General features: G+C 51.1%; 1 protein-coding gene across 1 annotated transcript; it reads left to right on the top strand.

Annotated features, from left to right (window-relative positions):
- Nucleotides 1-1,115: 1,115 nt before the first annotated feature.
- Nucleotides 1,116-8,436, top strand: LOC102929745 (protein Wnt-11b). Its single transcript, XM_037909519.2, has 5 exons — nt 1,116-1,400; nt 2,676-2,911; nt 4,783-5,060; nt 6,007-6,299; nt 7,531-8,436. Exons 1-5 carry the CDS (start codon nt 1,318-1,320, stop codon nt 7,703-7,705), a joined length of 1,065 nt encoding a protein of 354 aa, XP_037765447.1. The 5' UTR covers nt 1,116-1,317; the 3' UTR covers nt 7,706-8,436.
- Nucleotides 8,437-12,117: the final 3,681 nt, after the last annotated feature.

Here is a 12,117-nt window from a genome sequence, read left to right as displayed (position 1 = left end):
AGTATAATGAGTGGATAGGATGACGAGGATGGATCTACCCTCATTTGGTGAGATTTAACGTTCAGTGAGTTTATGGGTTACTAATACTTAATCGTCTCCCCTTCCAGGCAGCTCAGTAATCCTAAATATTTGTAAACTGTTCGCAAATGGAAGGCGCTATGGAAGTGCTAAGCAGAAGCTGGCAGTGGATTCGCTGGCTGGCTCTCCCACAAGAAGAGGCCGCCACGCTCCGGCTGTTCGCACCCCTTGGTCAATCCCATGGGTGGTTTGTAAGACAGGAGGGCTGGGAGTTTGAAGCAGCGGTGTAACGCTACTGGCCTTTGCTCTAATCTGCGGGAGGGGACCGGGCAGTGCAACGGGGCTCCCCTTGGTTTTGGGGACGAACCCCTCGTGAGCTCCTAGCGGGACAGCGCCCCCAGTTGATTGCCTTGATTCACAGCAATTCACATGCAGATAAACCGGAGCCGCCCAGTTCTCATTTCAAAGCGCCTCTTCAAAGGGTTAGCCAGCCCCTCGCTACTCCCCGGGGAAGTGGAGATTGACACAGTCTCAACACCTCTGAGACCTGCCTGAAATATTTGTCTGACGCTATTTAAATGCGCGGGAGTGTTAATGCAACCAGGGCCTGGCCAGAGAGAGACCCCTCTGCGAGATCAGCCCCCTGCACTGCCGTGAGATCCCGGGCCAGCCGGCAGGAGAGCAGCCCCCAAGGGGCAGCGTTGGGGGAGGCTGGCCCTGGGCACAGCCAGGGGGCCCCATCCCCTGATCGGCCAGGAAAGGGCAGTGGCCGCGAGTCTGTCCCCAAGCTCTGCGCCCCAACCAGTCCCGCCCCCACAACCGGGCTCTGCGGCCTCCCCAACCCCACCCAGGCCGGGCCCTGTGCCCCCCAAGCCCGCACCCCCCGTCCGGGCTCTGCGCCCCCGACTAGAGCCAGGCCCTGTGCCCCCCCAACCCCGCACCCCCCGTCCGGGCTTTGCACCCGCCGGTTCTCTCCTGGGCATTGCCGCTGCCCCCTCTTCTCCTTGACTCTGGGTAGCTACGGGCAGCCCCGGGACACCTGGCCGGGCCCTGGGGCGGGGGCTCGGCGGCCTTTCCGGGGGAGGGGCGGGTTGTGTGGCTTTGACACGAAGCTGCGAACGGCCCCGCGTGTCCGGCCGGGAGCGGAGCCGCCGTGTGAATGGCACCCGAAACTCCCATTGTCCGTCCCCCCGGGGGGTGCCGCGCCCGGGCGCTTTAAGAGCCGGGGGCTGCCGGCCGCCCCCCAGCCCTGCTCCTGGACTCGACTCGCTCCTCTCCTGAGCGCCGCCCGCTCCTGCGATGGGCTCGAGCTTCCCCGCCCCGCTGCTGCTCACCCTGGCGCTGCTCTGGCAGCTGGGACTCTCCGCGGCGATCCAGTGGCTGTGAGTAGCAACTCAGGGCAGAGGGGTGGGGGCGCGGGGCCGCAGCCCATGGCAACCACCCCTCCCGCGGCAGCTGAGAGATGCCCTGCCCGGGGCTCCCCAGCTCAGCTGGAAAATCCCTGTTCCCTAAACTGTTGCCTGGGCTAACCCACCTGGGGACAGGGCAGGCTTAGCCACCCTCCAGGGGAGCGGAGAAGCTGAGCCGGCGGGGAGCTGACTCCCTTTCTCTGTCCTCTGCCATTTGGCAGTCCAACTCCTCTGCCTTTCCCCCTGGGACAGGGACACTTTCTGTGCGCCATTGTTCCCCTACTGGATTTTAAACTCAACACAGCCATCCCTTCGGAGCCCTTTCCCCTTCTGGCCAACTAGCCACTGCCTGCCTTGGGGCTAGCATGGAAGGATTTTCAGTCTTGCTTTTTAACTGGCATCTCAAATCAGTCTGACATTTGCCTCTCAGGATACAAGTGTTAGCTGGTCTTTATACCTGCTTAGTTCCACTGAGTTCACACATAGCAATAATGGGCCACATGCAACCTTGGGTGGGTGGGAGCCTCCATTTGCTCCGGTTTGGCCCTTTGTATGTATGAATAAATAGAAGATACACACGTATGTGGCGGTTTATAGCCCAATTTGCAGAAGTTCTGGGCACCAACTCTATTTTAAATCAATGGAAGCTGTAGCTGCTCATCCCTCCGAAAATCAGGCCCCGTGTGTCAATGTAACAAACGTGTGAGCTAGAGACATACATTTTAAACCCCACATGCTGTTCACACTTATTCCCTACACAGTAGAAGAGAATGCCTCTAAGGGTGGAGTGCCACCAGGACAACTCACAGCACTGACAGCAGCAGGACGGACCAGCTTCCCAAGTGCACTGCCCTATAATGTACCTCAGTCTGGATCTGGAGTGGGTGCCTCTAGGCCCAGAGGGGAGTTTAGGTGTCAGGTCTATTCAGTCTAGGTGCCTCTGCTGAGGATGCCAACAAAGGGATGCAATTAGTACCAGCTATGTTTGTTTTAACAATGTTGATTCCAGGCCTGAGACCCACCACCTCTTTTCATGTGGGGGACCACTGAACAGCTGTCACTGATTTGGACCGTAACCAGATTCCTGATCTAGAGGTGAAAGGCCCGGTATCCAGTTACCAATACTCAACACATGGCTCATCTCTCCTCCTCTCCGCCCCAGTAACATCCCTGGTCACAACAAGAGTGGGCTGGCCTCGATTCTCTACCCCGTCTCACTCATTTATGGTAATTCCTCTTTCATGACAGAGGGTTGATGGTGAATGGCAGCAGGGTAGCCTGGAACGAGACCCAGCACTGTAAGATATTGGATGGGCTAGTCCCAGACCAATTGCAGCTGTGCCGAAGAAACCTGGAGCTCATGCACAGCATTGTACATGCAGCCAAAGAGACCAAGGGAGTCTGCCAGAAAACGTTCTCGGATATGAGGTGGAACTGCTCTTCCATTGAGTATGCACCCAGTTTCACCCCTGACCTCATGAAAGGTAAAGGAAGCTCTGCTATATCATCTGGCATTTCTATACTCTGCTTGCCTAGGCACTGTAGTTTTTCATTCTCCTGCAGTCCTTTCACATGCAAAATTCCCATTGTAGTCAATGGGCCATATTCTGTTGTCAGATACTCTGGAGTAACCATATTGAAGTCACTAGAGATATACAGAATTTACACCGGTGTAACTGAGATCAGAGTCTGGCCTGGAGCGTGCAGAGACTGCAGGATGCAGTCTCAAAGCTAGCTCTCAGTCTGTGTGACTGACATTAACTTCCACATCAAAAAAAGAGCAATTGCTGGAGACCCCCAAACTAGAAGGGGAGAGTAAATCCCAGGGGAAAGTGAAGAACAGAACAAAACAGGGTGAAAAAAGATGGCACTAAGAATAGAATCAGAATGAGATGCAGATGGGAGGGGGGCACAAAGGAAGTATATTTTCTTTTATACCTGGTTTTGTCCACTTGCTATTGACTCAGAGCAGGAATTTTGCATTCTTGCTCCTGTGAAAGGAATTACTGGCTAGAGCAGGGCTGGGCAAACTTTTTGTCCCTAGGGCCACATCGGGGTTGCAAAACTATATGGAGGGCCGGGTAGGGAAGGCTGTGCCTCCCCAAACAGCCTGGCCCCTGCCCCCTATCCGCCCCTTCCCACTTCCTGCCCTCTGACTGTCCCCTGTCAAAACCCCCGACCCATCCAACCTCCCTCCCCTCCCCGCTCCTTGTCCCCTGACTGCCTGCTCCCAGAACCCCTCACCCCTAACCACCCCCCCGGGACCCCACCCCCTATCCAACTGCCCCGACCCCTATCCACACCCCCACCCCCTGACAGTCCCCCTGGGACTCCCACACCTATCCACACCCCAACCCCTAACCTCCCCATGGGACCTCACCCCCTATCCAAACCCCCCGCTCCCTGTCCCGTGACTGCTCCCCAGGACCCCCTGCCCCTTATCCAATGCCCCTGCTCTCCGCCCTCTTACCGTGCCGCTCAGAGAGCAGCAGCTTGCAGCCGCATGGCCCAATGGAGCCAGCCACGCCTGCAGGCGTGGCGAGCTGAGACTGCGGGGGAGGGGGACAGCAAGGGAGGGGCTAGGTACTAGCCTCCCAGGTCAGGAGCTCAAGGGCTGGGCAGGATGGTCCTGCAGGCCGGATGTGGTCCGCGAGCCATAGTTTGCCCACGTCTGGGTTGGGGGCGGGGGGAGTAAGCTGTTTGGAAGGAACTGATAGGGTCCTGTCTCCCTAATGCAATAGGGCTCTGGCCCTAATGGGGGAGGGTGCTGCTATAATAGAAATAATACGTCTGTCAGAGGAGATGTACTTGAGCGGTTAAAGTTCATCACTGAGTAAACCACCCTGGATTCTGTTTCTGGAGCTGCTGCTGTTTTGCTGTGTGACTTTACAAGTTGCTCTCACTCTCTGTACTTCATTTTCCCTTTCAGTGAAATGGGGAGAATAATGCTGACCTACACCACAGTTTTGTGATGAGTTTGTGAGATTTCACTCAAGAGTGTGCGCTTGCATGCATGCTCTGAAATCCTTGGGTGAAAAGAGCTGTAGAAAACCAAGCTACTAATTGTAAACAGCACTGCTCACTTTGGAGCCCAAATCAGTGTTGCCTGGAGCATCAGCCAAAAGGAAACACTTCCCTCACGCCCCCTCTCCCCAGGTCCTGAATTCTGATTGCTGTTGTACTGTGCTGAGACCCTTGTGAAACATACAGTTAGCATCAAATGAATGAGAGGTGTTGATGATTCTGAAGAGTATGTGGTGATTTTCTCTGTATGAAGAAAGCTCTGTGGCACTAGGAATCACGTTGGTGTTTCTGGGATTCAGGACTCTCTGGGATTCTTCCTTTTTCTTCACAGGGACCAGGGAATCTGCGTTTGTCTATGCATTGGCTGCTGCTGCTGTCAGTCATTCCATCGCCCGGGCCTGTGCCTCAGGGGAACTACCTATCTGTTCCTGTGGATCTGTCCCATCTGAGGTGCCTGGACCTGGCTTCAGGTGGGGTGGCTGTGGGGACAACCTCCGCTATGGCCTCCAGATGGGTTCTGCCTTTGCTGATGGTCCCATGAAGTCCAGCAAGGCAGGAGGACAAGCCACCAGGCTTATGAATCTACATAACAATGCAGTGGGCCGACAGGTGGGTATGGTCACTGGCCACAAAAATTGGCAAGACAGCCACAACCAGGGCACCTCTTTTAAGAAATAACTGGTTATATTGGCTGAGTTGCGGAGGAGGGCTGCAGCCTCTTGTCAGATTGTTGGGAGACCACACATGAATAAATTGGAGAGGCAATCAATGGGTTAAAGTAACTTTATAATGACCCATTCACACAAACACCTGCCTTACAGAAACAGGGCCGAGACCCTGTCTTGCTAACCTCCAGGGAGATAATTGCTGGCTATTTATATCTTCCCAGTGGTACATTGAGATCCATCCTGGCTTTGAACCTGCTTTACCCCAGGACCTAACTTGCTATAATAAGAACTGCATGTTCTTCTGTAGGTCTCTGCAGACCTCCAGTCCTGGTAGCTAATGGACCTGTGGTGACCAAACATAACCCAACCGAGGGCCTTGCTGACAATTTGCCATGAGCCCACAGGTGGCAATTAATGTGCAAAAATGGAGCAAATAGCAGCTACCCCTCCTGCTTAATACTATGGAGGGATGGCACGCAGAGACTACAGGTCTGCATACATAGCCAGGCTACTTGGAGCAAGATGGGAAACTGCCCACAGCACACCCCTGAATTAATGAGGGGAAACTTCAGGCCCCATTGCAAACTGGTGGATGGCACTGGTCCCAAGGACTACCCTCTTATTACAGGGACAGAAAAGCATAGTAATTGAACCCTTGTATTCCCTGTTAGTCTTGATGCAGGATTTCATGTTTGGCAACACAGGAAAGCATCCCCCATAGGTACTAAGTGAGATAAGGCCTCCTGGGTGCCAATGACTGTCCATGCTTTCTCATATCCTGAAGCCTCCTGTACATGCTCTTCAGAGATCTTCTTGGGATGTATGGGCTGTGGCGAGGAAAGATGAATCCCAGCTTTGGGTTCCTTACTGATTTTATTTCTTTCCAGGTATTGATTGACTCCTTGGAGACCAAGTGTAAATGCCATGGTGTTTCTGGCTCCTGCTCAGTTAAGACCTGTTGGAAGGGGCTGCAAGGTTTGAGTGAAATAGCCGCTGACCTCAAATCCAAGTACCTGGCAGCCACCAAGGTGATCCACCGGCACATGGGGACCAGAAAGCAGCTGGTGCCCAAAGAACTGGACATCAGGCCAGTGAGAGAGGCTGAGCTGGTTTATCTAGTCAGTTCTCCAGACTACTGCACAAAGAATCCCAAACTGGGGTCTCTGGGGACTCAGGACAGGTAAGGACCAGCTACAGATGCCGTAGCTTCCCTGTGTTATAACTCTCCCTCTGATATAAGGGGCTCTCATTCTACCTCTGTAGTCCAACCTAGAAACACTCTCTCTAAATCCCTTCTTGTTTGAATGATGTAATCTCTGCTATAACACACACAACATGTCCCATTGCCAGCTTGACTGTGAGTGCATAGGGAGGCTGTAATTGCAAGAGGCTCTGAAATCTCCCTACATCAGTTTTAATAAACTCCCTAGCCCCTCTCTTGTCACGCACACCCTACCACAGGCAAACCTTGTAACCATGTAACTCGCTGCAGACTTGAAGACCGTTTGAGGGAGGGGAGAGGATGCAAAAAGTGGAGAGAAGCCCCTTCTCATATGGTATGGTCTTACAAGGGGCCTCCCGTGGTCTAGATTGGGCCCCATGCATCTTATTATTCTATCTGTTCCACTAGAGCTGATACTAAACCTTGAGTGTTTTGTCGGGAGGAAGCGTTTGCCGGTTAGTTAGATGGCAGACCCAGCAAGCGTGGGGATTCCCATGAAACCCTAGCAGCTTGTTTATCTCCCCTGGGTACAGGATGGTAGGTGCCCCCATATTCAGGATTCAGCTGTAAAGGCAATGGAAAGTCCAGTAGATTCAACTAGTCCATTCCACAGCCCAGCCCTGCTGCCTGGCATATGAACCTGCTATTCCAGTGGTTCTCAAAACTTTTGTACTGGTGACCCCTTTCACATAGCAAACCTCTGAGTGTGACCCTCCCTTATAAATTAAAAACACTTTTTTGTATATTTAACACCATTATAATTCTGGAGGCAAAGTGGGGTTTAGGGTGGAGGCTGACAGCTTGCAACCCCCCCATGTAATAACCTTGCAAACCCCCCCGCCCCCCCCCCGAGGGGTCCCAACCCCCAGTTTGAGAACCCCTGTGCAATTCAGTGGGTGGAGTCAGAAGCATTTACCCACCCCACCCTGATGAGTCATGAGGAGAATGGTCCTCCAGTCTAAACTCTTCCATAGTCCTTCCTGCATCAAACTGCTCATCATTCCAGTGTCCCTCAGGGAGAAACAGCCCCTCCCAAACTATTCTCTGGTGCCCATGTATGTCTTTCCCTGGAGGCTGAGCAAGTTGTTTCCTAGATTGACCCATCTCAACTCCTATGCCATAACTAGCACCTCAACACAGCTGTGCCATCACATCCCTAAATCCCCTCATCTTTCTTCCACTTTGGCAGGCAATGCAACAAGACCTCTGTGGGCAGTGACAGCTGTAACCTGATGTGCTGCGGGCGTGGCTACAATGCTTACACTGAGAGTGTGGTGGAGAGGTGCCAGTGCAAGTACTATTGGTGCTGCTATGTGATGTGCAAGAAGTGCCAGCGGACAGTGGAGAGATACGTGTGCAAGTAATGCAGGAGGCCTTGGAGCAGCCCATGCACTGAGAAAGCACTAAATAACCTATGCTCCGAGACACTCCAGAGCATGTCTGGATATTTAATTAATCACAGGGGAAGTTGTAAGCTTTGGCTAGAAAGGGGGGCATAGTGGAAATCCTCATATTGGCATTACCCAGGAAAACACACATTTTTGGGGAAAAGGCCAGGCTTGATGTCTTTAGCCTCACCCCTTCCAGAGCAAGACAAACAGCTGCCTCCTGGGGCTGATCTGGTTTGTTCCAATTCTCAACCTCCAGCTGGGGACAAATAATTTATTACCCTGAATGCATGGATCTCTTTTTCCCCTGAGTTGCCAGCAGCCGTGTCTCTTTGTGGGAAGCTTTTGAAGGGGGCCTGAAAGCCAGGAGTGATGGATGGAAATGGGTGTGGGGAGAGACCAGAGTGAACGCAGGGGAAGAAAGAAGTGCTGCTCCTGAATAAACATGCTGAGGAAATCGTGGGCATACACTTTTGGGGTGGCCACCAGATGCTCCAATTTCAAGACAGGTACATGTTCATTGTCTTCTGCAGCATCACACTTTCTCTCTAACATTAGGATCAGGCTTGGGTGTAGGCTCGTCTCTGACCAATTAATTGCTCCTGGAGAAAGATCTCTGCCACCCTCTCCACTATCAGTGAGATCCATTCCTCTGTTCTTTCATACCAATGAAAGAAAGAGAGAGAGAGACATTCTAATATCATGGTGATGGGCATGCTACAAAAACTGAGACAAAAGAAAGGTCCATAGGGGATGTAGGTGGAAATAGTGGGATGGAAAGCGCTATTGAACTTCAGCATGAACCAGTGGGGTCTTGGTAAGGACCAGGCCTGATGCTTCTGCCCCCGAGCTCACACCTGTGAGGTGGAGAAGCCAGTAAATTGGGTGGCACGTTCTCATTCTCACATCCTTTTCTCCCCTCCTCCCTTGCTCCTCCACACCAAGGGTGGCAGCCTGTCTGCCTGCCCCTGTCTCTGACAGTGAGTACTGAGTACATTGGTTCCATGGCCCCTTTGTAGGGTTTGGAGATGAGACTGAATCTTTTGATTTCTGCTATTTATTTGGTGCTCTAATAAATTTGTTAGTCTCTAAGGTGCTACAAGTACTCCTGTTCTTTTTGTGGATACAGACTAACACGGCTGCTACTCTGAAACCTTTTAAATAAATATGTTCGTGTCTCTGCCAATGATGGCCCTAAGCCTCGTGTTACCCAGAAAGGCTCCCCACTCTGCACACTTCCCCCCGCCCCAGAACTCAGCTGGCCACAGAAGGGATGAGGCGATGCTGTGTCCCCTCTTTGCCTGGTAAAGGGACTGCAAAGCAGACATTCTGCGTCCTTTCAGGAGATGAAATGGCAGAGGTGGCTTCATAGTTTAAAGGGAAAGGATGTTTATTTCCATTTGAAGATGCTTTTTTCCCCTCCTTCTGTATCCCCTCTGGTACTGATTCCATACTGCATTGGGCTGTTGTAGCCAGACACAAGCAGCTATGGAGCATTTTTCTTGGTTGCTGCAGATCTAATCTCCCAGCAAAGCACCTACTCTTCTGGGATTTATTCCTAGTAGCAGAGAGCTTGAGTCTGGGGCAATGATCCCTGAGTTGTTTCTGATCTTTATAAATCATGGTTCAAACTGACCTCTGTGAGAGCTGGCAGCTGGAGGAGAGGTCAAAAGTGAGAGTGACTTTCGAATGGACTGACTTTCTCTCTCCTCCCCCTGTTGTCTGTGGGTCGCACTCCAGCTAGTGCTGGCCCCAACAGCCTCAGTTCTCTCAGAACACACATCAAAGCCAAGATGAAAGCAGAGAGACACCAGCTGCAGCTTTCACAGATTCCTCTTCCTCTGACTGTAAGGGGAAGGATTTTTCTTTTTTCTAAAAGGCAATATGCTCGGGACATCTGTAGGGTGGGGCACGCTTGTAAACTTGATCAAAATTCTAGGGCAAAGCTCTTGTGGCCCTGGGGATTCTGTGGCAGCTGCTGATACATTTTTTTTTTTTTTTTTGAAATTGTGGGTTTTTTAATTGAATTAAATATGGAAATGAATAATTCTATCGCTTTGCTTCACTCTCTCGTGTCATGGAATCTGTTCGAACACTTTATTGTACCCAGCCTCTAAAAGTTAATGTGCTGCAGGTTTTGTATTGATAATGAAAAGCTGCATCTCACCAGTTCTCAGCAGAGATCTGGAGGCAGTTTGAGATAAGCAGATGTGCTGGAAGTTAAAATGATCAGAGGTGAAATAGCTAACTGTTTACAATGAAATGCATATAATTAGATTTCAGCTTAACAACTATTGTTTCAGACAATCTGCAGCCTCAGGCAGATATCTCTGCATCAGCTATGCTTAGGCCCTATGTAGATAGTTTTCTTCACAGCTGCGAAGGTTAGAACGTTAACTTTCTATTTTTAAACAAAAGCTCAAATCTGGAGCTCATACTTGTGGAGTGTTTCTTCTCACAAAAATTTATTCACAAAGAGAAGGGAGCTTCCAGCCCTGCTGGTTAGAGCGGGCTTCCCATTGTGACTGAGGTGCTGGGCTTTTTGAGCCTGAAACCGGCCAGTATAGCCAGACCTACCCTCCTTTATTCCAGTGAGTTAATGTTGGTGCTTAATTAGTAACTTAAATGCCTCCACCATAACAATTTCATTGCTGAATAACTACCCAATCCAACCAGCAGAAGACATTGCCATGTCAGGCATACCATGAGCTGGAAATGCCAGTGAATAGTGTTAATGAAATCTGTGGATACTAAACATTATGGAAGTGGGAGGAGCTATAAACCCCACTGAGCATGGCAAAATGATTTAGTGATGCCAGAAATGTGGGCAGGAAATCACAGAAGGAGAAAGCACACTAGATGTAAATCTCCAGTGGTTTGAGAAAAAAGACTGTTTTGTGCTAAATATGGAAAGGCACCATTTCTGGAGCAGTTAGCGGATAGTCCCCCTCTGTCTGGCACTGGTGTGGTTGGCACCTGGGAGGCATCATTCAGGTGTGGGCCCCTCACCACCAGACACATTAGCAAACTGGTGAAAGCTCCAAGCAGTGCAACAATAATAATTGGGGGTTGCAGGGACTGATTAATAATTAGTGATTGAAAAGATTAAAACTCTCATGTGGGGGGAACATGATACATGTGTAATGGAAGGAAGGGTGCAAACACTAAGGACTTATTTGGGGTGGTACAAGGGGATATAAGTAGGTGTCATGGGCTGAAGTTGAGAGGGACAGTGTGAGAATGTGGGGGACAAACCCAGTGTCCAGTCCCCCAGCTCCAATGACTCTTTCATTATTTAGCCATAGTAGAACAGTTTCAGCAAGAGAGGTTGAGGGAGCCCTCCATCACAATATCCCATGGTTCCCCTGAGAGGCATGGGAGACCCCGGTTCAAAAATCGTTTCTCTTCTGCTGGCAGAGAGGTAGGCTTGTCTCTTACAGCTGAAGTGAGTGCTCTAACCACTGGCCTAAAAGTTATGAAGTGGGCACTGGCACTCCCACCACCTCCTCTGGCCAGATTTTGATTAGGACCTGATCTGGTAGACAGCCTCTGAGCACACCTGCTGGATTGGGTCTGATTTAGGCAAATGAATGCCTCTCTTCCCCCAGTTCATGAATCACTGGGGGTCAGGCAAGAAATAGATCTCCGGATGCCTAGAATGAGACGGCAGTGTGGATCCCAACAGGACAGAAACTTCGGTGCCTACAGGGTTAAAGCTGGAGTTTTGTAGACAGCTGAGTAGTACCTTTGTGGATTGGGGTCAGAGTGTTGAAAGAAAAAAAATCTCCATCTCTGTTCTCCTTTATCCCATCACTTTCGGGGTGGACAACAGCACCATGACACCCTGCTAAGATATTGCAACAAGAGGGATTGTCCCTGGGAATCTTCAGCTGAACGATGGTGATGAGTCAACACAGATGAGTAAGAGAGAGAAGGAGTGCTGGGTCTTAGCCTGGAAGAACCTCTCTTGTTCCAAAAGTAGGTGGAAGGGGCAGCTAGGGAAATGGCCTTGGGGAGGCTACCAGAAGACAAATACCCATCTTTGGGGCTAGGCATGAGTTGAGGAACGCCACCTTTAGGAAGGCAGGAATCCATTCCTGATCTGAGTCCCCTGTCATAATTACAGGACTAGCTAAACCTCTGTCCCCTTTGTGGCTGTGTCTGAGTGTACTCACTTCAGGGGTACAGAACACCCCCTTCAGGTGCTGGGCCTCATGGCTTTACCTTTCCAGGGGTGGAATTCTGCAATTCTCCCACTTTTTGACTGGGCTGTAGGCTATCCTGTGTATCCCCTGTGCTAACCCAACAGGTGTGGCTGGGTTCAGCACCTGCAGTTCTTCCCTTTAGGAGTCTGACCAGTGGTGAACAGAGTGACCAAACAGCCTTCT

Source organism: Chelonia mydas, chromosome 9, assembly GCF_015237465.2.
Source record: "Chelonia mydas isolate rCheMyd1 chromosome 9, rCheMyd1.pri.v2, whole genome shotgun sequence".
In the NCBI taxonomy this organism is placed as follows: domain Eukaryota; kingdom Metazoa; phylum Chordata; order Testudines; family Cheloniidae; genus Chelonia; species Chelonia mydas.
The sequence above is the reverse complement of the archived record's forward strand: the minus strand, read 5'-3'. Positions and strand labels throughout refer to the sequence as shown.